The sequence below is a fragment of the Erinaceus europaeus genome, chromosome 3 (genome assembly GCF_950295315.1).
Source record: "Erinaceus europaeus chromosome 3, mEriEur2.1, whole genome shotgun sequence".
NCBI lineage: Eukaryota > Metazoa > Chordata > Mammalia > Eulipotyphla > Erinaceidae > Erinaceus > Erinaceus europaeus.
The window spans coordinates 154988550-155016132 of NC_080164.1; the positions used below are offsets into that span (position 1 = coordinate 154988550).

Here is a 27583-nt window from a genome sequence, read left to right on the forward strand (position 1 = left end):
AACAAAACTAAAAAGACCTTCCAGAAGTTCTTAAATATATCTTTTAATTATATTGTTAGTAGTAAACTCTTGCAAAGATGTTTTATGATTATGTCATAGCAAATAACTGCATCTTGGGAAGATGAAAACAAAAGAGAAGACAAATGACTTAGTATGATTAAATATACAGTTTACTGACATTATTCTTTATGCAATAAGAATGGGGTCCATCCACTGAAGTTGAGGCACTCTGCCACTGTCTCATTTACCAACTGGAATCAATTTTGAAATATTCTGTGATCTTCTTGTTCCATGTTAGAGAGCTTTTGTTTTCCTTTTAGCCACTAGATTTTTCAGGAAAAATTCACCTATTTAGGAAAAATGGAGATACATTAATATTTTTAAATATTTTTATTTATTATTGAGGAAGATAGGAGAGAGAAAGAACCAGACATCACTCAGGCATATGTGCTGTTGGGAATTGAACTCAGTACAATGTTTTATCCATTGCACCACCTCCTAGACCACATTAATATCTTAAATTTCAGAATAATCAGTATTTTCCCTTTAAAAATGTCTTTTGTGTTTATTGAAATTCCCCTTTCTCAGATCTCAACAGCAAAACTTTTCTGATCTTATATGTCCCTTATAACTTTGGCCCTTATCCCAACAATAACGGCTTGTCATTATTCTTAAAAAAAAAAACAAACAACTTTTTTTCATTACTGCTCTGCTTTATTATTTCTAGTAACTCAATATTAAAGGCGATTCTATTGTATCTGTGGGCCTGCTTCTGCATATCTCTGCCATTCTAATGGGCACTATCTACTCCTCACCAATGACAAAGTATCGCTGTTGGCACATTTCATTTCAGAGAGCAATTCTGCTATATTATTAGCCTGGATCTGATGTTTATAAAGCAGACCTTGTTGCAGCTGAGCGGACGCATCTGATGAAATCACTTTAACTGCTTCCCCTTTAGGGAAGCAAGAGCTCTTCACTTACGGGCTTTCTCTCCACTCTGTAAAGTTGTGTGTGTGCAATAAGTTAGCCGCTTATTGGGGCATGTTCATTTGTCAGGTCATTAGGGTCCCATTTATTGCAGAGCTCAGTACTGGAGACCTGATTTAATGGAGTCTGATTAGCTTCTCTTTGTCATCATAATATAACCAAAGAATTGCAATGACCAAATCCTTACACAATCATTAAGAAACTCAAGGATTAAAAAAAGAGAAAAACTCCAGGATTAAATGAATGATACCCAATGGTCTCACGTAGGTGGTACTTAAGAAGCAAGGCAGGAAAAGGGAAATACAGGGTGCAGCTTGGACGTGGATGAGGTGTACAGCCACAAAGCAAATGATGCACTGGGTAACCAGCATATGATGGAGAAAGACTGGGTGTTAGGAGTGATATGCAGACACATATCACAAGGAGACAAGAAACTGTGCTCCTATTAGCAATTCCCCCAATAAAATAATTCAGGGAGACAAAAACAAACAAAAAACAATCTCAAGGCTTATAACCTTATAAACCAAGCAACAGAAAGAGCACTATGTGCTGTTTCTTACCTCATCTAAATCTGCCAGTAGAACCAGCATTAGTAGAGTCTAAGCCATTGTATGAGTAATACTTTACATACCAGACTTTGATCTTTTACAGCAATTTTAATAGGAATGAAAAGTTGTAATTCACTTCCATATAGCTGTTGGAGAAAACTTCCTTTAAGGGGGCTGGGTGGTGGCGCACCGGGTTAAGTGCACATAGTACAAACCACACGGACCAACACAAGGATCCCAGGTTTGAGCCCCTGCTCCCCACCTGCAGGAGGCTGTTTCCCAAGCAGTGAAGCAGGTCTTCAGGAGTCTATCTTTCTCTCTCCCTTTCTCCCTCCCCCTCCCTTCTCAATTTCTCTCTATCCTAGCTAATAAAAAGGGAAAAAAATGGCACCAGAACCAAGCCCTAAAGATAACCCTGGAAGAAAAAAAAAAAAAGAAAGAAAAAAGAATTTCCTTTATGGCTGGGCAAATGACTCACTTGGTGTGGAATATTAACTGTCATGCCTGGGGATTCCTAGTAAAAGAACAGAAACCTTGGATTTGGTGGTGTGGCTAGAACAAGGAACCTGCAAGCATGTACTTCCTGTCACCACATGTGCTGGAGTGGTAACTGCCACTCTCCTTCTCTCAATTATTAATTAATCTTCAAAAATAACTATGTGGACAAAATAAAAACTCCTTTCCAATGACATCACTCAACTACTTTGATTCTACCCTTTAGTTTGTTAAAAAAAAGTATTTTGTTCATGTGATCAAGGATCTAATATACTCAAGGCATGTGGTTTTTCACTAAGTTACATTCCTGTTCTTATTGTTTTTGGTATATTTTTAGTTTACTAGCAGCACTTCTTGTCAAATAATAAACCATTTGGGTCTGGAGGTAGCATAATGGTTATGCAAAGAGGCTCTCATGTTTGAGGTGTCAAAATCCCAAGTTCAATCCATACTGCTACTATAAGCCAGAGCTGAGTAGTGCTTTGATTAAAAAATGGTAAACCACTTACTTATCTTTTGATATTTAGTATTCAGTATTATTTTAAATTGATAGAACAGAGAGAAATTGAGAAGACAAGAGAAGGAAAGAGAGAGGCACCTGCAGCACTGCTTTACCACTCATCAAACCTCCCCCCCTGCAGGGGGCACCAGGAGCTTGAACCTGGATTTTGTGCATGGTAATATATAGAATAAACCCCTTATAAAAAATATAAGTACTGATTTCCAAAATCCTCACCACTTGTCAGTACTGAAACAAATTCTTGGTTTTACAACTGGGTAAGCTATTGTTAGTTCATTAAAATGTCTTGAGGGAGTCTGGCGGTGGCACAGCGGGTTAAGTGCACGTGGCGCAAAGTGCAAGGATCGGTGTAAGGATCCCGGTTTGAGCCCCCAGCTCAACACCTGCAGGGGAGTCACTTCACAGGCGGTGAAGCAGGTCTGCAGGTGTCTATCTTTCTCTCCCCCTCTCTGTCTTCCCCTCTTCTCTCCATTTCTCTCTGTCGTATCCAACAACAACAACATCAACAACAACAACAACAACAACAACAACAGTAAAACAATAAGGGCAACAAAAGGAATAAATACATAAATAGAAATGGAGAGAGGAGGGGAAGACAGAGAGGGGGAGAGAGAGATAGACACCTGCAGACCTGTTTCACTGCCTGCAGGTGGGGAGCCGGGGGCTCGAACCAGTATCCTTACGCCAGTCCTTGTGCTCTGGGCCACATGCGCTTAACTGCGGTGCTACCACCCGACTCCCTCCTCTCTCCATTTCTCTCTGTCCTATCCAACAACAACAATAATAACTACAACAATAAAACAAGGGCAACAAAATAAAATTTAAAAAAAATGTCTTGAAGTTCTGTGGCTGAGGAAGTAGCAATAAGTAGCAGACCACTGAACTTATTCGCCTGAGTTCTTAGTTTGAGCCCTGCCACTGCCTGTAGCAGGGCGGTGCTTTGGTGTGTGTGTATGTCTCCTTCCTTTCTCTCTCCTCTCATATGTAACTTTCTCTGACAAACTGAGAAAAATTTAGGGGAGGGGCAGAGAAAGAGAGACACCTGCAGACTTGCTTCACTATTTATGAAGCTTTTCCCCTGCAGGTCGGTACTGGGGCTCAAACCTGGGTCTTTGCGCATAGTGCTACATATGCTTAACCCAGTGTACCACCACCTGGCCCCAATCACATGTCTTTTTACTCCTTATATAAGAGTTTTATTTTCACAGATCAACTTATGCTATTGATTAAAATAAGAGTTGGAACTAGAAAGGTGAAAATTGCACACTACATTTCTATAAGGAAAATTATCATGGATTTCTTTCTGTTGCCCCAGGAGGAAATAACACAGATATTAGTGGCATAGGCAGCAATGCTATCAGAAGACACTTCTCCCAGTAAGGAAAGATAGAAACAGTCTGAGAGTATGGATCAACTTGCCAACACCCATGTCAAGTGGAGAAGCAATTTCAGAAGCCAGACCTTCCACCTTCTTCACTCCATAAAGAATTTTAGTCCATACCTCCAGAGAGGCAAATGTTAGGGGAAGATGACTAAAAGGTTCTGAATTCTAATCCCATCAGGACCCAGAGAGAGATGAGAAAAAACAAACATACAAACAAAAACAGAAGAACACTCAAAAATAGTAAGTGTGACTTAAAAAGGAAGAGAAAGCAGGACCATAGGTAGATAGTTATAAAAATAAAAACAATAGTCAACCCGTATCTGTGATCTTGGGAGAACTAACACAGTTTCCAATAGAGCGGACTGGGGGGGAGGGCGACACATAGAACTCTGGTAGTGGGAAAGGTGTGGAATCTCTTGTTATCTCGTAATTTTATAAATCAATATGAAATAACTAATAATTTTTTTTTTAAAAGATAGATTTTTTTTTGCCTCCAGGGTTATTTATTGCTGGAGCTCAGTGCCTGCACCAAGAATCTACTGCTCCTGGAGGCCATTTTCTCCCCCTTTCGTTGCCCTCATTGTTGTAGCCTTGTAGTTATTGTTGTCGTTGATGTCATTCATTGTTGGATAGGACAGAGAGAAATGGAGAGAGGAGGGGAAGACAGAGGGGGAGAGAAAGACAGACACCTGCAGACCTGTTTCACCCCTGTGAAGTGACTCCCCAGCAGGTGGGGAGCCAGGGACCGAACCAGGATCCCTATGCCAGTCCTTGCGCTTTGCGCCACATGTGCTCAACCTGCTGGGCTACTGCCCGACCCTCTATAAGGTAGTTCTAAGAGTTCACACTGATCTGAATTTGGGATTTTAGAAAGCAGCTATTATCACTGTCAAATGAAATTTATTTTTTTCAATTAAATACTTGGCTGACACTTGTCACTTCTGAATAACCTATTAATGAAAGGCACACACAGAATGAACTTATTCTGCTTTTGTTATAGTAGGTGAGTTATAAAAGGGAGGGGGAGAGATTTTTTTATTTAAAAGTTTACTTAAATGGCATAGAAGGTGGCTTAGCAGGTAAAATAAGATTCTTCAGGGAGTCGGGCGGTAGCACTGTGGGTTAAGCGCACTTGGTGCAAAAGCGCAAGGACTGGTGTAAGGATCCTGGTTCTAGCCCCCGGCTCCCCACCTGTAGGGGAGTCGCTTCACAGGCGGTGAAGCAGGTCTGCAGGTGTCTTTCTCTCCCCCTCTCTGTCTTTCCCTCCTCTCTCCATTTCTCTCTGTCCTATCCAACAACGACGACATCAACAACAATATTAATAACTACAACAACAATAAAAAAGCAACAAGGGCAACAAAAGGGAAAATAAGGAAATAAATAAATAAATAAAAGATTCTTGCATGCCTGAGGTCCTGAATCCAATCCATGGTATTGCACATGCCAGAGTGATGTTTTGGTTCTCTTTCTTTGCTAATAAATAAATAAATCTTTAAAACGTAATTTTTATTTAATATGATTTTTTTAAAAAAATTTTTTTCCCCATCAAGACTAACTATTCCTCAGTCTAACTTACCTGCTTTATATGATGAACGCACCAGAGGACCACTTGCAGTATAATGAAATCCAAGTTCTTGTCCTACTTTTTCCCAGTATTTGAACTTTTCAGGAGTAATGTATTCTTCCACCTACATTTATAGGAATTAATTTTGATGAATGATTCTAAAATTCTGTAAATCATATTAATTTTATAGAAAATCCTTGCTTAAAAAAAAAAAAAAAGAGGGGCCGTGTGGTAGTGCACCTGGTTGAGTGCACATGTTACATACAGTGCTCAAGGACCCAGGTTTGAGCCCCCATTCCCCACCTGTAGGGGGAAAGCTTTGCAAGTGGTGAAGCAGTGCTGCAGGTGTTTCTCTGTCTCTCCCTCTCTATCACCCCACCCCTTAATTTCTGGTTGTCTCTATCCAATAGATAAATAAAGATAATTTTTAAAAATTAATAAGAAAACCCCTTTTTCCCCCGTGCAGTTAGGATGGTTTTTATACCATAATTTCTCCAGGCATCCCCAACCCTGCCTCCCTTCTTGTCTCACCAACTACCTGGGTTCTAGTTACTTGACTACTACATCACAAGGCAAAGAGAAGGAGAAACAACAATTTTGTATTATATAAACTATTCGAAAGGTTGGAGAAAGTGGATGAGATTAGTCACAGAGATTATATATATCTGTTTATCTTTGATGACTAACAGGTATAGTCAAGAACTAGTCATGCTTGTAGAATTTTTGAGGACTTTGTCTTCCTCTTACTCATTTTGTATGCTGATTAGCACTGGCTGGCCCACGGTTATTACTCAGCAAAAACTCCTTCAATGAATGAGTAAATGTCCAATATAACAACTGGAAGACTAGCTTCTCTTGCTTCACCTTTGTTGTCTTAAAACTCTAAAACAAATAGTACGATTACCAAGTATGAATAAATGCTACTTCCCAATTCATTTATTTTTTTTTTAAGCTAGAGACAGGGCAGGAAGAGAATGACTGAAAAAGACACAGCACCAAACATCCCTTCAGTGCAGTGGAGGCCGGTTAGAACCTGGCCACTCCGCGCGCGCGCACCATCCTAATAAGCTATTTTATAGCGCCCTGCTCCCCACCTTGCTTTTTTTCTTTCCTTTAAAGATAGAGGAAGAGAGAAGGAGACAACAAAACCACAGTTTCTTTCAATGTGATAGGTGTCAGGCTCAAACCTGGGTCGTGCACATGGCAAAGTAGCAAACTTTGGGGGTAGTGAAAGTTCCAGTGTTGCTGCTTTATACAGACAGCAAAACAGAAACTGGAACTTAAAAACATACATAGAGCTTTACCCTAAAAGGTTAGCAGCTTCTTAATTTTACCTACTAATAAGAAAGATTTAATTCAAATTACCAATAAACATTTGGCATTTCAAAATAGCTATCCCTGGGCAGGGATTGACAGCATAATGATTATGCAAAGAGACATCATGCCTGAGGCACAAATTCAACCCCTCACACCACTAAAAGCCAGAGCCGAGCAGTGCTCTGGCAAATAAATAAATAAATAAAAATAGGTATACCTTAAGATGACGCTTTGTTGGCTGCATATATTGTCCTAAAGTCAAACAGTCTACATCTGCCTCACGAAGGGCTATAGGAAAACACAGACACACAAACATACATTAATTAGCACATTTTTCTTTAATTTTTTATATTGTCTTTATTTATTTATTGGATAGAGACAGCCAGAAATCGACAAGGAGGGGGGTGGTAGAGACAAAGAGACAAAAACATCTGCAGCACTGCTTCACCACTTGCAAAGCTTTCCCTCTGTAGGTGGGAACTGGGGGCTCGGAACCTGGGCCCTTGCACATTGTAACACGTGAGCTCAACTGGGTGCACCACCACCTGGCCCCCATTAGCACGTTTCTATGAAAATAAAATGTGGGCAGGGGTAGATAGCTTAATGGTTATGCAAAGAGACTCTCATGCCTGAGGCTCCAAAGTCCCAGGTTCAATCCCCTAGAGCTGAGCAGTGCTCTGGTAAAAAACAAAACAAGACAACAATTGCTTTAAAAAAACAAAAAAAAAGAAAATGTTAGGCTTAAGTATAATTTACTTAAGAACCATGTGGAGTTATGCTGATCTGTAATCCTCATGTGGGGAAAGATACTACCTATCCATTTAAAAGTACTCATAACAGCTCAACTAAATAGAGTGCAGGACATGCCTGAAGCCCCTGGCTTAATCCTCGATGTACCAGAGTCATGTTCTAGTTTTCCTCTCTCTCTTATGTAGAATTCCCCACCCACCTCACTCTGTTACAGACTTACGGTGGTGCAGGGTATTGAACCTGGGACCTTTGGTGCATCAGGCATGAAAGTCTTATTTCTCAACCATTATGCTATCTCCCCAGGCATCACTCTGTATCTTATATGGAAACAAATTTTATATAATAATAACAGGGCTGGGGAGATAGCATAATAGTTATGCAAAAAGATTTTCAAGTCTGAGGCACCGAGGTCCCAGGTTCAATCCACAGCATCATAACCCAGAGCTGAGCAGTGCTCTGGTAAAACAAAAACCAAAAAGACGTGTATGTGCCTTGGCCTGGGAGGTAGTGCAGTGGAGAAGAAACTAGACTCTAAAGCATGAGGTCCTGAGTTCAATCCCAGCAACACAGGTGCCAGAGTGCTGCTCTGGTTCTCCTTCCTCCTCCTCCATTACAAATAAATAAAAATTTGAAATAAGCATTTATATGCCAGCAAAGATGAGTGTGAACAGAGAACACAGAAATGATGAGACAATCCTTAGAAAAGGATAGGCACACAAACAAATAACTGTAGCATTATGGAATAAATGCTGGGGCCAGGTTAAGCACACATGAAACAATGCACAAGGACCCAGGTTCGAGCCCCCGGTCCCCACCTGCAGGGGGAAAGCTTTGCAAGTGGTAAAGCAGGGCTACAGGTGTCTGTTTCTCTTCTCTATCACCCCCTTTCCTCTTGACTTCTGGCTGTCTCTATCCAATAAATAAAGATAATAATTTAAAAAAAAAACCAAAATGCTAATATAGAAGTGGAGGGTGCTCTGGAGTAGGGCACCAAAGTGAAAACCCTGTGGTGAGGGCAGACATTTGGCTTCCCTGGGTGGTGGGGGCGGGGGCGGGGGTGAGGATGGGGGTGGGTGGGAAGGGACACAGTCTTTTGGTAGTGGGAATGGTGTTTATGTACACTTCTATTCATTTGTAGTCATATAAATCACTAATTAATATGAGAAGGGGAAAATTGATTGTATGTCTCAAACTTTTTAAAGCGCAGACTGAATCTTTTTAATACATAGGCTGAGTCTTTTGATATGTTGACTGTCTCAAAAGCCTAGGCCAGGGAGAACAGAAGCAACCGGTGGCACAGCTATATACAAGATGCTGGGTACTATACAGCAAACCCTAACAAAGGGACTTTGCAAAGTTAACCCAATCACTAAATAATGTGATGATAACAATAAATATCCATTGTCTTCTTGAACCCTAAGACAGCAGGAATCTCACATTTCCACTATAGAACCTTTATATCTCCCAGTCCTGGAACCTTAGGGTGGGGCGCACTTTCCTGCATGCTTCTCTCAATTCATACCAAATAGTGCATCCACCGATCCCAACCTAATCAACGCAACGAGTACCACCTCAGCATGCTTCACTTCAGACTGTGTCCAGAGACTTCAGGTGTGGAATGACAACCCTTCAGCTTCATTACTCAGGTGAGACCTTTCCTTTCATAGTATTCTCTAATTCCATTCCAGGCGGTTCACTTCCTAACAAAGTCCCAAAACCTAGATATAGACCAGGTCCCATGAGATAGAGCATATATTCACATGTATCCATAAATTAGGGCAAAATATATACCTGAAAGCAAAAGTACACAATAGTCTGCAGTGAGTACTCCCCAGCACTTCATCTGCACTATTCCAGCCATACTCAACAATTTGTTTGGCTTTGTATGTTAACTCTCTTTTCAGCCACCAGGTTCCAGATGCCAGTATGATGCCAACCAGACTTCCCTGGATAGACAACCCCACCAATGTGTCCTGGAGCTCCACTTCCCCAAAGATTCACCCTACTAGGGAAAGAGAGAAGCAGACTGGGAGTATGGATCGACCAGTCAACACCCATGTTCAGCGGGGAAGCAATTACAGATGTCAGACCTTCCACCTTCTGCAACCCACAATGACCTTGGGTCCATATTCCCAGAGGGATAAAGAATGGGAAAGCTATCAGGGGAGGGGATGGGATACGGAGATCTGGTGGTGGGAACTGTGTGGAGTTATACCCCTCCTATCCTACGGTTTTGTTAATGTTTCTTTTTTTAAATAAATTAATTAATTTAAAAAAAAAAGAAGTGGAGGGTGCTTAAAGTGGAGGGTGAGAGTAGATGTTCAGCTTCCATGTGGGGGTGGGAGGGACAGAGGGTGGCAGGAATGCTGTTAATATAGACTCCTATTAATGTATATAGTCTCACAATATTTTAAAAAAAGAAAAATCTAAGAAAAAAAAGGGGGGGGCTGGGCGGTAGCACAGTGGGTTAAGCGCACATGGCAAGAAGTGCAAGGACCAGTGTAGTAGGGATCTCGGTTCGAGCCCCCAGCTCCCCACCTGCATGGGGGGGGGTCACTTCAGAAGTGGTGAAGGAGGTCTGCAGGTGTCTATCTTTCTCTCCCCGTGTTTCCCCCTCCTCTCTCGATTTCTCTCTGTCCTATCCATCAACAAGAACAGCAATAACAATGATAGCAATCAACAAAGGCAACAAAAATGGGAAAAAATGGCCTCCAGGAGCAGTAGATTCGTGGTGCAGGCCATGAGCCCCAGCGATAACCCTGGAAGAAAAAAAGAAAAAAAGAAGAAGAAGAAGTGGAGAGTGATTAAAGGAAAATCTGCTTGGCAGAAAAGATGAAGACAAGAGTGGTCCGGGAGGTGGTTCAGTGATAAAGCTTTGGATTCTCAAGCATGAGGTCCAAGTTCGATCCCCAGCAGTACATGTGCCAGAGTGAGGTCTGGTTCTTTCTCTCTCCTCCTGTCTTTCTCATAAATAAATAAAATATTTAAAAAAAGAAAAAGAAGAAGATGAAGTCGGGTGATAGTGCAGCGGGTTAAGGGCATGTGGCGTGAAGCACAAGGACTGGCCTAAAGATCCTGGTTCAAGCCACCTGCAAGGGGGGTCGCTTCACAAGCAGTGAAGCAGGTCTGCAGGTGTCTGTCTTTCTCTCCCCATCTCTGTCTTCCCCTCCTCTCTCCATTTCTCTGTCCTATCCAACAACAACTACAATAAAACAACAAAAGGGAATAAGTAAATAAATACTAAAAAAAGAAGTCTAATGCTTCATCCATTATGACATATACATATATATATATTTTTTTTTTTTTTCCTGTTCTAATTCTTTACCTTTCATTGTTGCATATACTTGCTCATCATCCTCGCCTAAGCCCAACATTATGGATGTTTTAGAAATAACATCTGGCCGAACCTCCTTGGCATGTTTCAGTACATGTAGAGACTGGTCAAAATTGGCCCGGGGATCACGAACTCTCCTTGAAAACAGAAGGGGTGCTGTCAGCAGGAATAGTAGTGAGTTTAACTAAGTACATATAAGATTAGGCAAGCAATCTAGAAGACCAGGAAAGTATGTAATGGTAACACTTGTGCACCACTGTTTGTTACTTTAGGAAAGAGAACAAGGCTTTAGTAGGCCTCTTAGGTATATTTTTAAGGTCTTTTAATCCTGGATTAGAGATATCTGGGATGGAAATACTCACTGAGAAACCATAAATCTGAAGTTGAAATTAAGTGATTCAAAAGGGGTAACCAATGGAGACAAAAGATTGGAAATAAGTACATCTTCAGTACTAAACAAAGAAAAAACTAACCCAAATCCACATTTTTGGAGGTCTGAAACTTGTATGTTTTCTCTAAAAGCTTACCTGCCCTCTGCTGGTAAGTTTACAAAATTACATCTCTTGGGTTTAAGGAAAAAAAAAAAAGCAATTCTGGAATTTTCACTGGAAAGGATAGTTTCTCAAGTAAAACAGGAGCAAATGGCACCCACCGGTGGAGGTATCATGAGATGTGTGACAGCTGGAAAAGGTTGTGTTCCAGATTTCCACACTGGCCAAGCCACCATGGTTTAAATGGTAACAAGACCCAAAGCTGATGGGGAGCAGAAAGCTGCTGATATAAAGACAGCAGCCATTTGAATTCTAATGCACCGCATGCTGCAGAACTGACTGATTTCTTTACTTATTCTAAAATTATCTTTACTTGCTAGAGACTGTCAGAAATTGAAAGGGGAGGGAGTGAGATAGAGAGAGGGAGAGAGAGAGAGAGAGGCAGAGAGACACCTGCAGCACTGCTTCACTACTTGCAAAACTTGCCCCCTACAGGTGGGGACTGAGGGCTTAAACCCGGGTCCTTGTGCACTGTGACATGTGCACTCAACCAGGTGCGCCACCACCTGGTCCCTTCTTTATTGTCTTCACTGTGGTGTTGGTGAATGAACCTAGCACTTCACACATGCATGGTATTCCTGGTGAGTGTCCTTCCTCAGGCCCTACTTTTCTTCCCTAGCAGAGCCCTGATCAGCTCTGGCATACGATGGTATGGAGGGATTGAAGCTGGGAATTTGGAGCCTCAGTAGGTAAGTCTCTTTGCATAATCAACATGCTATCTACCCCTACCCCTATATATTTTTTCATGTTCTTTGTCTGTCTCACACTCCCCATTCTCTAAGAAAGAGAAATCACAGCTGCAATCGTGGCATTCCCGCTCCGTGCAGCCCATGGAGCCCCCACTTGAGACTGAGGCTCAAACACAGGACCTTGAGTGTGATTTGGCTCTTCCAGGTGAATTATTTCCCAGCATGCTTCTGTTTATTTTTATTAAAAAAAAAAAAACAAAACAGTTCACAGAGAAGGAAGAGAATTCTCCTCTGAAAAGAGTGAAAACAGCAGATTTTGACCCTTCCCAACATTACTCTGCACATGTGTAGAATTACCTCTGTAATTCGGGAACTGTTTCAACATTATGTGCATATACATCTAATCCTGACAGAGCAACTCTTTCTACTGCTTTAAGATCTCCTCGGAAATCAGGAGTGAGACACTCCACAAGGATTTTTGGATTCCTAGGGGGGAAAAAAACAAGCATCAAACTAAGGAAAAGATTGAGTAAGACAGAAACCACCAGTACTCATTTCACCATCAGTCTGAACACAGTAATCTTTATACCTTTAAAGAGTGCAGTCATCCTGACACCTTGTTAAACAAAAACATGAAACTGCAAATGTTTATATATGTAAACTATATGAGAAAAATAGAATATAAACTTAGTAGTTCAAACATATCTGCATGCAAAACTGATGATTTTCAGATTATACATTTTCTAAAATTTATTAAGAAAGTATTAAAAGATGAAATTGCAGGACCGGGTGGTGGCACACCTGGTTGAGGACATGTTATAATGCACAAGGACCCACGTTTGAGCCTCTGGTCCCCCCCTGCAGGGGGGAAGCTTCCAAAGTGATAAAACAGTTCTGCAAGTGTCTTATCTTCCCCTTCCCTCTTGATTTTTGACTGTCTCTATCCAATAAAAATAATTAATAGGGATCTGGGAGGTGGTACAGTGGATAAAGCATTAGATTCTCAAGTGTGAGGTCCTAAACTCAATCCCCAGCAGCACATGATGTACCAGAGTGATGTCTGGTTCTTTCTCTTTCTCTTCCTCCTACCTTTCAAATAAATAAATAAATCTTTTAAAAAAGAGATAATAAGGGAGTCGGGCTGTAGCGCAGCGGGTTAAGCACAGGTGGCGCTAAGCACAAGGACCCGCATAAGGATCCTGGTTCAAGCCCTGGCTCCCCACCTGCAGGGGTGTCACTTCACAAGCGGTGAAACAGGTCTGCAGGTGTCTATCTTTCTCTCCCTCTCTCAGTCTTCCCCTCCTCTCTCCATTTCTCTCTGTCCTATCCAACAACAATGACAACAATAATAACTACAACAATAAAACAACAAGGGCAACAAAAGGGAATAAATAAAAATAAATATAAAAATATTAAAAAAAAAGAGATAATAATAAAAAAATTTTAATGAAATTGCTGGGGTCAAACAGACTAAGCAGGTAGAGTGCTCAGCTTAACAAAATAAAATTGTTTAAAGGAGTTATATTTATAATTTAAAATATTAATGACAAGTATTTAAAAATATTTAAGTGTAGGGAGTCGGGCGGTAGTGCAGCAGGTTAAGCGCAGGTGGCGCAAAGACTGGAGTAAGGATCCCAGTTCAAGCCCCTGGCTCCCCACCTGCAGAGGAGTCCCTTCACAGGCGGTGAAGCAGATTTGCAGGTGTCTCTTTCTCTCCCTCTCTCTGTCTTCCCCTCTTCTCTTCATTTCTCTCTGTCCTATCCAACAACATCAATATCAACAACAATAAAACAACAAGGGCAACAAAAGGGAATAAAAATAAATATACTTAAGTGTAAAGTATTTTTTTGAATTCTTTGTGAAATCAACTGAGATGTGTTTATGCGAATATAAACTTTTTTGCTTTAATCTTAATTTCTTTTATGATTTATTAAATAGAGTCCTCCCTTCCTCTAGGCAGTACTTCACAAATTCTTTGGGGTTAAAAAAGTATTCTGAGTTGCTGAGTCATGAGCCTCACTTAAATGAAACACAAGCTAAACAGTAATCCCCTGACCAAACACGCGCAGTCAAGCATTAAGGTGTGAGCTAGATCATAAAGCTGTTCTTTTTGAGAGCAGCAGAAACACTGAGCAAGTGACACATTTTCTCACAAACCCAATGGCAGTTTCTGGAGTTGTTTTCTAAGAGAACAGATGCAGAATAAACACATGCGCACATACTCACACTCCTGTGGGTAAGAAACACTGAAAGAAGACATTTTTTTTTTTTTTTGCTTCCGGGGCTATTGCTGGGGCTCCGTGTCTGCACTACGAATCCACTGCTCCTGGTGGCTATTTTTTCCCTTTTGTCGCCCTTGTTTTATCATTATTGTTGTTGTCATTGTTAGGACAGAGAAAAATGGAGAGAAGAGGGGAAGACAGAGAGAGGGAGAGAAAGATAGACCCCTGCAGACCTGCTTCACCGCTTATGAAACGACCCCGCCCCCCCGGAAGTGGAGAGGCAGCGGCTTGAACTAGGGTCCTTACGCCCCACCTTACATCATGTGTACTTAACCTGAAACACTACTGCCCGGCCACCAAGACATCTTATAACTCAAGGTTTTTTTTTTTTCCTCCAGGGTAATCACTGGGGCTTGATGTCTGCAACCCTCAACGACCCTGGGTCCATGCTCCCAGAGGGCTAGAGAATGGGAAAGCTACCATGGGAGGGGGTGGGTTATGGGGATTGGGTGGTGGGAATTGTGTGGAGTTGTACCCCTCCTACCTTATGTTTTTGTTCACTAATCCTTTCTTAAATAAAAAATTTTAAAAAAAAATCTTCCCAAAAATAAAAGTCCTGGACCAGATGGTTTTACAAATGAATTCTACAAAACTTTCAAAGAAGAACTAATACCTCTACTTTTAAAAGTCTTCCAGAAGATTGAAGACACTGGAATACTCCCTGCCAGCTTCTATGAAGCCGACAGGGACACAACCAAAAAAGAAAAGTACAGACCAATATCTCTGATGAACATAGATGCGAAAATATTGAACAAAATTCTAGCCAACCGGATACAGCAGTATATCAAAAAGATTGTTCATCATGACCAAGTGGGGTTTATCCCAGGCATGCAAGGTTGGTTTAATATACGTCAATCAATCAATGTGATCCACCACATCAACAAAAGCAAGACCAAAAACCACATGGTCATATCAATAGATGCAGAGAAAACCTTTGACAAAATACAACATCCCTTTATGATCAAAACACTACAAAAAATGGGAATAGATGGAAAATTCCTGAAGATAGTGGAGTCTATATATAGCAAACCTACAGCCAACATCATACTCAATGGTGAGAAACTGGAAGCATTTCCCCTCAGATCAGGTACTAGACAGGGCTGCCCACTATCACCATTACTATTCAACATAGTGTTGGAAGTTCTTGCCATAGCAATCAGGCAGGAGCAAGGAATTAAAGGCATACAGATTGGAAGAGAAGAAGTCAAACTCTCCTTATTTGCAGATGACATGATAGTATACATGGAAAAACCTAAGGAATCCAGCAAGAAGCTTTTGGAAATCATCAGGCAATATAGTAAGGTGTCAGGCTATAAAATTAACATTCAAAAGTCAGTGGCATTCCTCTATGCAAACACTAAGTTAGAAGAAATTGAAATCCAGAAATCAGTTCCTTTTTCTATAGCAACAAAAACAATAAAATATCTAGGAGTAAACCTAACCAAAGAAGTGAAAGACTTGTATACTGAAAATTATGAGTCACTACTCAAAGAAATTGAAAAAGACACAAAGAAGTGGAAAGATATTCCATGTTCATGGGTTGGAAGAATTAACATCATCAAAATGAATATATTACCCAGAGCCATCTACAAATTTAATGCTATCCCCATCAAGATCCCAAGCACATTTTTTAGGAGAATAGAACAAATGCTACAAATGTTTATCTGGAACCAGAAAAGACCTAGAATTGCCAAAACAATCTTGAGAAAAAAGAACAGAACTGGAGGCATCATACTCCCAGATCTCAAACTGTATTATAGGGCCATTGTCATCAAAACTGCTTGGTACTGGAACATGAGCAGACACACTGACCAGTGGAATAGAATTGAGAGCCCAGAAATGAGGCCCCACACCTATGGACATCTAATCTTTGACAAAGGGGCCCAGACTATTACATGGGGAAAGTAGAGTGTCTTCAACAAATGGTGTTGGAAACAATGGGTTGAAACATGCAGAAGAATGAAACTGAATCACTGTATTTCACCAAATACAAAAGTAAATTCCAAGTGGATCAAGGACTTGGATGTTAGACCAGAAACTATCAGATACTTAGAGGAAAATATTGGCAGAACTTTTTTCCGCATAAATTTTAAAGACATTTTCAATGAAACGAATCCAATTACAAGGAAGACTAAGGCAAGTATAAACCTATGGGACTACATCAAATTAAAAAGCTTCTTCACAACAAAAGAAGCCACTACCCAAATCAAGAGACCCCTCACAGAATGGGAGAAGATCTTTACATGCCATACATCAGATAAGAGTTTAATAACCAACATATATAAAGAGCTTGCCAGACTCAACAACAAGACAACAAATAACCCCATCCAAAAATGGGGGGAGGACATGGACAGAATATTCACCACAGAAGAGATCCAAAAGGCTGAGAAACACATGAAAAAATGCTCCAAGTCTCTGATTGTCAGAGAAATGCAAATCAAGACAACAATGAGATATCACTTCACTCCTGTGAGAATGTCATACATCAGAAAAGGTAACAGCAGCAAATGCTGGAGAGGGTGTGGGGTCAAAGGAACCCTCCTACACTGCTGGTGGGAATGTACATTGGTCCAACCTCTGTGGAGAACGGTCTGGAGAACTCTCAGAAGGCTAGAAATGGACCTACCCTATGATCCTGCAATTCCACTCCTGGGAATATATCCTAAGGAACCCAACACATCCATCCAAAAAAATCTGTGTACACATATGTTCTTGGCAGCACAATTGTAATAGCCAAAACCCGGAAGCAACCCAGGTGTCCAACAACAGATGAGTGGCTGAGCAAGTTGTGGTATATATACACAATGGAATACTACTCAGCTGTAAAAAATGGTGACTTCACCGTTGTCAGCCGATCTTGGATGGACCTTGAAAAAATCATGTTGAGTGAAATAAGTCAGAAACTGAAGGATGAATATGGGATGATCTCACTCTCAGGCCGAAGTTGAAAAACAAGATTAGAAAAGAAAACACAAGTGGAACCTGAAATGGAATTGGAGTATTACACCAAAGTAAAAGACTCTGGGGTGGGTGGGTGGGGGAAAAAAAAAAGAAACAGAGAAGAAGAGAGACAGAGAGAATAAGAGTGAACACAGCACTGAAGCTTCTTTCCATGTGGAGGGCAGGCTCGAACCTGGACTATACAATGAAGGCACACAATCTAAGTAAGCTATTTCAGGGCTGGGTGGTGGTGCACCTGGTTGAGTGCATGTTACCATACAGAAGGACCTGGGTTCAAGCCCCCAGTCTCCACCTGCAAGGGAAAATCTTCATGAGCAATGCTGCAGGGGTCTGTCTCCTTCCCACTGATTTCTCTGTCTCTATCTATTAAATAAATAATTAAAAATAAATAAGTCAGCTATTTTACAGGCCCGATACTCAAATATGAAAGAGACACCAAACATCCTTTGATACATCGTACTGTTACATCCCTACAATTTGAGCAAATATCTATCTGTATGCTTAGATATACTTTTCTAAGAAAAGACATGATTTATTGTAGATTATCAGAAGTGCTTACATCCCTACTCCAAAAAAGGTCAGTAACCACTACCTTCAGGTAAAGGCTCTAAGTTTAAAAACTACATTTATATGGGACCTCAAAAAGTTCTTTTTTTTTTTTTCTTGCCTCCAGGGTTATCACTGGGACTCGGTGCCTGCACCACAAATCCACTGCTCCTGGAGGCTATTTGTTTCCCTTTTTGTTGTTTATCATTGTTGTTATTATTATTGTTGTTGTTGTCATTGCTATTGGATGGGACAGAGAGAAATCTAGAGAGGAAGGGAAGACAGAGGGGAAGAAAAAGACAGACACTTGCAGACCTGTTTCACTACCTGTGAAGTAACCCCTCTACGGGTGGGGAGCTGGAGGCTCGAACCAAGATCCTTAAGCCAGTCCTTGAGCTTTGTGCCATGTGTGCTTAACCTGGTGCACTACCACCCGAACCCCCCCCCCCAAAAAAGTTCTTTTTTTAAAAAAATTTTATAATTATCATCTTTATTTATTTATTTATTGGATAGAGACAGCCAGAAATCGAGAGAGAAGGGGGAGATAGAGAGGGAGAGAGACAGAGAGACGCCTGCAGCCCTGCTTCACCACTTGTGAAGCTTTCCTCCTGCAGGTGGGGACTGGGGGCTTGAACCCGGGTCCTTGTGCACTGTAACGTGTGTGCTCAACCAGGTGCGCCACCACCCAGCCCCCTCAAAAAAAAGTTCTTAAATTACATAGGCAACTGCAAAAGCACGCACCTTTCTTTTAAATATGATACAGTCTTTGCAAAGTGCTCAGCTCCTCCATCAGGCATATCTAGTAAAAATTGAAAAAGAAAAAGAAAGAGAAAGAATCAACTGCTCATGATGATGTCACAGGTGAGTAACAGTCAATTCCAGAAGAGGCAATGATGACAAACTAACCGTCTCGGTCCACAGATGTCAGGACAACATAATCCAGACCCCATTCTGCAATTGCCTTTGCAGTATTATAGGGTTCGTTGGCATCTAGTGGAGGTGGAGTTCTTGCAGTTTTAACAGAACAAAACCTGCAACCTCTCGTACATGTGTCACCCATCAACTAGAATAGAGATATTACAATTTAAGTCAAAGAGATGATCCTCAAGTATGTAATGCTGGAAGAATAAATAGGGTTCTGTTTAGAAGGCATCTGAAACATTCAAAGCTAAACAATATATAGTTAAGGAATACAAATATATGCTGTAAAACTATACTAGGAATGAAAATGATAAGCTCAGAATTAGGAATACTGATAAGAGTAAGGGGGAACTGTAATTAGTAAAATGAGGGTAATAACAGCTACTTCTTGGGGCTGTTTATGATTTCCATGAAGAGGGATTTCAGGCTAAACTCTCATCTCTGTCATGAGAAAATCTGGTTGGTAAGAAGGTTATGACAGAGTGGGAGGGAGTGGGTTGGTGTGCAGATTAGAAAGGGCATGTTTCGGGCTAGGGAGGCAGCATAATGGTTGTGCAAAAGACTTTCATGCCGTGGTCCGGGAGGTGTCGCAGTGGATAAAGCATTGGACTCTCAAGCATGAGGTGTCCTGAGTTCAATCCCTGGCAGCACATGTACCAGACTGATGTCCGGCTCTTTCTCTCTCCTCCTATGTTTCTCATTAAATAAATAAAATTTTTTTTTTTAAAGGCTTTTATGCCTGAAGCTCCAAGGTCCCATGTTCAATCCCAGCACCACCATCAGCCAGAGATGAGCAATCCTCTGGTAGCTCTCTGTATTTTAATCTCTGTCATTAAAAAAATTTTTTTTTCCTTTAGGGTTATTGCTGGGGCTCGGTGCTTGCACTACAAATCCACTTCTCCTGGAGGCTATTTTTTCCTTTTTGTTGCCCTTGTTGTTTACTGTTATTATTATTGTCGTCATTACTGTCATTGTTGGACAGGACAGAGAGAGAGAGAGAGGATGGGAAGACAGAGAGACAAATGTACATGGGTGACTTGTCCTCTAGTGCTCCTCCCTCCACTCTCCATAAGAAAAATATGTGTTGGAGCACTGCCGCCCTACAGAGGATGAGGTTCTTTGGAGCAGACCTGAACTCAGACTACATTCTGAAACCCAGCTTAGCCGGGGCAAGATCAGCTGAAACCAGCCAGCCAAACGACCCACAAGAAAAAGAGAGAGAGAGAGAGAGACAGAAGAGACACATGCAGCACTGCTCATGAAGCATCTCCCTTTCAGGTGGGGGGACCAGAGGCTTGAACCCAGGTCCTCTCGGATGATAACGTGTGCTCTACTGGGTGTGCCACCACTCAGCCCCCATAATGTACATTTTTGACATGATTTTTTTAAATTAGTGATTTAATAAAGATTGACAAGATTGTAGGATAAGAACGGTACAATTCCACACAATTCCCACCACCAGAGCTCTGTGTCCCACCACCTCCATTGGAAAGTTCCTTATCCCTTGGGAGTATGGACCAAAGGTCTTTTTTATTTTATTTATTTTTAATATTTATTCCCTTTTGTTGCCCTTGTTGTTTTATTGTTGTTGTAGTTGTTATTGTTATTGATGTCATCATTGTTGGATAGGACAGAGAGAAACGGAGAGAGGAAGGGAAGACAGAGAAGGGGAGAGAAAGATAGACACCTGCAGACCTGCTTCACCGCCTGTGAAGCGACTCCCCTGCAGGTGGGAAGCCAGGGGCTCGAACCGGGATCCTTATGCCGGTCCTTGTGCTTTGTGTCACCTGCACTTAGTCCGCTGCGCTACTGCCTAACTCCCTAGACCAAAGATCTTTATGGGGTGCAGAAGGTGGGAGCTCTGGCTTCTGTAATTGCTTCTCTGCTAGACATGGGCATTGGCAGGTTGACCCATATCCCCAGCCTGTTTGTTTCTTTTTAATTTCTTTATTGGGGGATTAATAGTTTACAGTCGACAGTAAAATACAATAGTTTGCACATGCGTAACATTTCTCAATTTTACACATAACAATTCAGTCCCACTAGGTCCTCCTCTGCCATCGGGTTCCAGGACCTGAATGCCCCCCCTGCCCCACAACCCCAGTTTCTCCCTTCAGTGCATTATACCAATTTTGAGAAGATAGAATGTTTTCTTTCCTTTTCTAGACTATGAAGTATTAGAGTTTGAGACTGGTCTTACCATGATCGTGGCCGTGGCGGTGGCATACTCTCCACCTCCCCAGCACTCTCCAATGTTGGGACATCGAGCTTCCTCACACACCTGTGAGTAACGGGAACTGAATACAATCAGGTTGGACACACTTATCAATGGAACAAGTTAGCAGCTTGAACTCATTCTCTACAATATGCTTAAGAAGAAAGTCACTATTTAAGAATGATCTTAAAATGCCAGACTACATGTATAGCAGGATTCCATGTTCATGTGTGAGTGTGTATCTGCAGCTATGTATCTATATCTTCACTACCACGTTGATTGCTGGGGCTCAATGCCTACGCAGCCCCGCCATTCCTGAATATCATTTTTTTCTTTTTTCCAGACAGAAAGAAGTCCTCATGAAGCTCAAGATATCTTCCCCCTGCCTCTCACAGGCACTTCCATGCAGTGGCTGGGGCTTCAACCAGGGACCACAGTTAGTAACGTGTGTACTTTAAGTTAAGAACCATAGGTGGGGGAAGGGCAGGTGGAGGTGCACCTGGTTGAGCACATATATTCTAGTGCTCAAGGACTTGGGTTCAAGCCTCCAGCCCCCACCTACGGGGGTAAGCTTCACAAGCAGTGAAACAGGGTTTTCAGTGTCTCTCCTTCCCTTTCAATTCCTGTCTCTAACAAAAATAAATTTAAAAATAGTATTAAAAAGAACTATGCAAATATATATTTTTAAAAGATTTTATTTGGGGGTCAGGTAGTAGCACATCAGATGAAGCGCACGTGGCGTGAAGTCCAAGGACTGGTGTAAGGATCCCCGGTTTGAGTCCCCGGCTCCCCACCTGCAGGGGAGTCACTTCACAGGCGGTGAAGCAGGTCTGCAGGTGCCTGTCTTTCTCTCCCCCTGTCTTCCCCTCCTCTCTCCGTTTCTCTCTGTCCTATCCAACAACGAATGACATCAACAATAACAATAACCACAAAAAGGCTACAACAAGGGCAACAAAAAGGGGGGAAATGGCCTCCAGGAACAATGGATTCATGGTACAGGCACTGAGCCCCAGAAATAACCCTGGAGGCAAAAAAAAAAAAAAAGATTTTATTTATTTTTTATTAATGAGAAAGCTAGGAAGAGAAAGAACTAACATCACTCTAGTAGATGTGCTGCCAGGGACTGAACTCAGGACCTCATGCTTGAGAGTCTAATGCTTTATCCATTATACCACTTCCTAGACCACTCCAAATTTATTTTTAATGTGTAAAGAAAAGGATGTAGAGATATATATACTGAACAGTTACAACTGTATCTAACATCTGAGTTGTATATGACATTTCATTTATAGTGCTCTTTGCAACAGACATGCACTTCTAATATAAAACAAAAAAAATTCTCATTTTCTAAGTTGCAAGAAAAATAATTTTTTGTACTATTAAATAGGAAGGTAAGAAATATAATTACAACCCAGGAGGTGGTAGAATAGATAAAGCTTTGGACTTACAAGCATGACATGAGGTCACCAGCTTGATCCCTGGCACTGCATATGCCAGAGTGGTGCTCTGGCTCTCTCTCACATTAATAAACAAATCAATCTTTTTTTTTTTTTTGCCTTTTCTTTTATAAGAGCACTGCTCATCTCTGGCTTATGGTGGTGCTGGAGATTGAATCTAGGACTTTGGAGCCTCAGGCATGAGAGTCTATTTGCATAACCATTATGCTATCTACCCCTACACTAAAAATATCAATCTTTAAGAAAAAGAGGGGGGGAGGAGTCGGGAGGTAGCGCAGCGGGTTAAGCTCAAAGTGCAAGGATCTGTATAAGGACCCTGGTTCCAGCCCCCGACTCCCCACCTTCAGGGGAGTCGCTTCACAGGTGGTGAAGCAGGTCTGCAGGTGTCTATCTTTCTCTCTCCCCCTCACTATCTTCCCTTCCTCTCTCCATTTCTCTCTGTCCTATCCAACAACGACATCAATAACAACAACAATAACTACAACAATAAAAAAGGACAACTAAAGGGAATAAATAAATAATTTTTTTTTCCTCCAGGGTTATTGCTGGGCTCGGTGCCTGCACCATGAATCCACCGCTCCTGGAGGCCATTTTTCCCCCTTTTTGTTGCCCTAGTTGTTGCAGCCTCGTTGCGGTTATTATTATTGCCATTGTTGACGTTGCTTTGTTGTTGGATAGGACAGAGAGAAATGGAGAGAGGAGGGGAAGACAGAGAGAGGGGGAGAGAAAGATAGACACCTGCAGACCTGCTTCACCGCCCGTGAAGCGACTCCGCTGCAGGTGGGGAGCCGGGGGCTCGAACCGGATCCTTATGCCGGTCCCTGCGCTTTGCGCCACGTGCGCTTAACCCACTGCGCCACCGCCCGACCCCCTAAATATTTTTTTTAAAAAGGGAGCAGGGCAGTAGCGCAGTGGATTAAAAAAGCGCCGGTGGCGCAAAGCCGCTTCGAGCCCCCTGCTCGCCACCTGCAGGGGCGTCACTTCACAAGCGGTGAAGCAGGGCTGTAGGTGTCTTTCTCTCCCCCTCTTCTCTCCATTTCTCTCCTATCCAACAACAACAATGAAACAACAAGGGCAACAAAAGGAAATAAATAATAAATAAGTATTTTTAAAAAAGATACTTTGGGGACCTGGTGGTGCCACACCTAGTTGAACATGTTATAATGTGCAAGGACTCAGGTTCGAGACCACAGGGAGAAAGCTTTGCAAGAGGTGAAACAGTACAGCAGGTGTCTATCACCCCCTACCCTTTCAATTTCTGGCTGTCTCTATCCAATAAATAAATAAAGATAATAAAAATTTTGTTTACCTTTATAGAGGCAAAGAAGGGAGAGGAAGATAAGAGAAGGGAAAAAAGATATCTGCAGCAATGCTGCACCTCTCCTGAAGCTTCCCCCCCTGCAGGTGGGGAATGGGAATTTGAGTCGCGGTTCTTGAGTTTGAATATATACACACATATATATATAATCTCCAGGGTCATCACTGGGGCTCGGTCCCAGCACTATGAATCTACTGCTCCTGGAGGCCATTTTATTATTATTATTTATTTATTTACTTTCCCTTTTGTTGCCCTTGTTGTTTTTATTGTTGTAGTTATTATTGTTATCGATATCAGATAGGACAGAGAGGGGGAGAGAAAGACAGACACCTGCAGACTTGCTTCACCGCCTGTGAAGCGACTCCCCTGCAGGTGGGGAGCTGGGCCTGGGGGCTCGAACCGGGATCCTTACACCAGTCCTTGGGCTTTGCGCCGTGTGCTTTCCCTGCTGCACTACTGCCCAACTCCCTTTTTTACTATTTTTAAACATTCTTTACTTATTTATTATTGGATAGAGACAGAGAAATTGAGAAGAGTGGGGGAGACAGGGAGAGAGACAGAGAGACATCTGCGGCCCCGTTTAAGCACTCATGAAGCTTTCCCCCTGCAGGTGGGGCTCAGGGGACTGAACCTGCATCCTTGCGCACCGTAATATGAGCACTTAACCAGGTGTACCACCAGCATGCCCCGGCATGGTAATATTTGCATTCTATAAGGTATGCCACCACCCAGCCCCAAGAGTTCAACACTTTGATGAGCCACTTCTTGGGCTATACATTTTACTTCTTTTGCAAAGAAAATTATTTTTGTATGTATTTCCATTACCAATATAGTACATCACTAAATCTTTTTTTAAGAATTTATTTATTTATTTATTCATGAGAAAGATAGGCAGAGAGAGAGGGACATGTGGTACATGTGCTGCCAGGGATTGAACTCAAGACCTCATGGTTGATAATCCACTGTACCACCTCCTGGACCACTCTCTCTCTCTCTCTCTCTCTTTTTTTTTTTTTCTTTTTTCTTATCTACTAGAGCACTGCTCAGCTCTGGCTTATGGTGGGGCAGAGGATTGAACCTGGGACTTCTGAAGCCTCAGGCAAGAGAGTCTCTTTGCATAACAGTTATGCTATCTACCCCTGCCCCATCACTGAATATCTTTATTCATTTTTTTCACTGTTATTCATATGTATTTCATTAATTTTACACATCTATAAAAACATTATAGTTTTTAGTTAAGATGAACAATTAATATTTTGACTACTTACTGTATGCAGATTTAAATTCCGCAATGTATTTTTCAGTTTATTATAATTTTTCCCCAAGGGAATTTCTGTCTTTAGCCATGGAGGTAGTCTTAACCTAAAGAAAGTCAAACATAACTATACATTAACAAATATGATCCCAAATAATCATAGTTTTAAAGTCACTTTACTCTACTACAATTCCTAATTAAGTAGTTCTCTTTTACCTGAATTCTTACAATTTCTGTTAAAGAAATAAGAACTGAATCAGTTACGTTTACTCAATGTTACTGTGTAAAGTATAACAAAAAACAGTTTGCCCTTGCATGAAATCCCTATACTAGTCTTTATATTAATCTGAGCAGGTATCAATAGGTCATATGTACATTGATTAGGAGGACCAACATAGATCACTGACAAAAAAATTACCTAATATATTAATTACAAGGGAAAAACCTTTATTTTATTATTAGTAGTATTTTTTTTTTTAACAGAGCTCAACTCTGGTTTATGGTGGTGCCTGAGACTTCAGAGTCTTTGTATGTTATTAAGCTGCCACCCTGGCCCTAGCAGATCATTCCAGTGATTGTTGCATGAAGGTTATGCAAACAAACTCTCATGTCTGAGGCTCTAAAGTCTCAGGTTCAATCCCCCGAGCCCCTCCCTGCATCATCATAAGCCAGAGCTGAGCAGTGCTCAGGTAAAATAATAATAATAATAATAATAATAATAATAATAATGAATTAATGCGTAATGGAATGGGCATTAGAGTTATCTCACATTTTCAATTACCTTTCTCCTTTCTGGCGCTTTAAATTTCCTTTATATTCATCCCAGGTGCTTTTATCTGCAAGTTCACCAGACATAAAATCTTGAAGATCTGGTCCATTCTGTAAACTTTCTTTTTTTTTATCTGGCAAGGAACTTACGGGTCTGAATGGGCTGTTTAAGTATCTTCCAAGTACCTAGAGAAAGTACAGTGTGATTTGGAATTATTTACTTTCAGCACATTTTAATACCTGAAAAGGAAGGGTAAAAAATCAGTGCACTGATTTAGAAATTATGCTTGACTAATTACAAATTCTATGAAGGATCTTAGATTCCAAGATTATAAAATAAAGAGAACAAACAGTCCCCCACCACCACCCTTGCAAAGCTGGGGGCCTCCTGCATATATGATCTCACTACTCCGGGATAAACTTCTTTTGTACAGACAGAGACAGAGACCATGCTAGAGCAACTTCTGTGTGGTACTGGGGCTAGAACTAGAGAAGCTACTGTGCAAAGTACACGCCCTTCTGGGTAAACTCTCTGGGCCAATACCAAATCTGAAAGAGAACAGGTGTTAACCATTTACTGAGAGACTTAGAACTCTTAAGAGCTAACATAGGTCATACTTTCACACAGTTCTCTGAACAGATATTAAAAATCTGTTAACAATCTTGAACTGGAATAGCTAGCTGGGTAAGATGCCACAGCACTGAATCTTCTATTTCTAGTTCAAGTCTGGGACTTTTTAAAAGTTTTCCCTGCTTTGTGCTTGGGATAATCATAGGGGTGATGCTCCATTGGTTTTGGTGAGCCAGAAGGCAGCTAACCAAACCTAATGTCTGCTTCCTTCCTTTCTTCTTTTCTTTCTCCATTATCTTTATGTACTTATTGGATAGAGACAGAAATTGAGAGGAATAGTGAGAGACAGAGAGTCACCTGTAACCCTGCCTCACCACTGTGAAGTTTTCCCCCTGCAGGTGGGGAGCAGGGGCTTGAATCCAGGTCCTTGCATATTGTAACATGTGAGCTCAACCAGGTGCACCACCACCCGCACCCACCCCCATACTATTTTTCTATGTTGCATTTCTGTTTAATTTTAATATAGCAGTCTCCTCATTTATTTGCTGAGCATAAGAAACTACTAATCTATGGATCTGAATACAGACATGTACAAAAGAGCCAAGTCACTGAATGTTTCCATTTGGTGAATGTCAGTACAGTAAAAAACAAAAAACCGTCAGGGATTTAGAATTCCTGTGATGACGCTGCATACTGGCAACTGCACTTGTCTGCTTCCGACTACAGCCTCGAGCAGATCTGTGTTCTCAGCGTACAAAGTGCTGTTTAATACACAATCTGAGCCCAACAAGGTTTAATCTCAATGCTCCACACTGCTCGGTTTAGCAGAAAGAGACCTATTTGCGTAGGTCAGAAGAGACCAAGAAATCAAAACCAGAGACTCTACTCCATCAAAGTCTCAGAATTAACTTGAGTTGCTACATGAAAAATAAACAGTCTGGCTAGAAGTAAATGCTTGATATCGATCCTGATATTCAGTACCCCAAACCCAGCCGCTCACCCGGGGAGCCCAGATGTGGGCAGCGCCACAGCAGCGCAGAGACATTTCCTCGTAATTTTTTTTTTTTCCTAGCGGAGTCCAGACACAAAACGTCGCTCTACTCGTGACGAACTCCGGAATCTCCAATAACCCGGAGGAACTTGGGCC

The 27583-nt window shown here is 41.5% G+C and overlaps 2 protein-coding genes across 5 annotated transcripts in view; one reads left to right on the forward strand and one right to left on the reverse strand.

Annotated features, from left to right (window-relative positions):
- The window catches only part of UGDH (UDP-glucose 6-dehydrogenase), a 102834-nt gene that overhangs the window by 36787 nt on the left and 38464 nt on the right, over positions 1-27583 (forward strand). Inside the window, exon 13 of one of the 4 annotated variants that reach the window (XM_060188200.1) lies at positions 5140-5186. The exons of the other annotated variants lie outside the window; for them this stretch is intronic. The gene's annotated coding sequence lies outside the window, so the exon portion shown is untranslated. Of the gene's footprint in view, positions 1-5139; positions 5187-27583 lie in introns of those variants that run through there. 4 annotated transcript variants of the gene reach the window in all.
- Positions 153-27519, reverse strand: LIAS (lipoic acid synthetase). The gene is made up of 11 exons (XM_007522799.3): positions 27437-27519; positions 25879-26051; positions 25111-25204; positions 21053-21133; positions 18838-18994; positions 18673-18730; positions 12500-12628; positions 10894-11039; positions 7036-7106; positions 5514-5625; positions 153-347 (listed from the first exon to the last, which is right to left on the reverse strand). Exons 1-11 carry the CDS (start codon positions 27479-27481, stop codon positions 295-297), a joined length of 1119 nt encoding a protein of 372 aa, XP_007522861.1. The 5' UTR covers positions 27482-27519; the 3' UTR covers positions 153-294.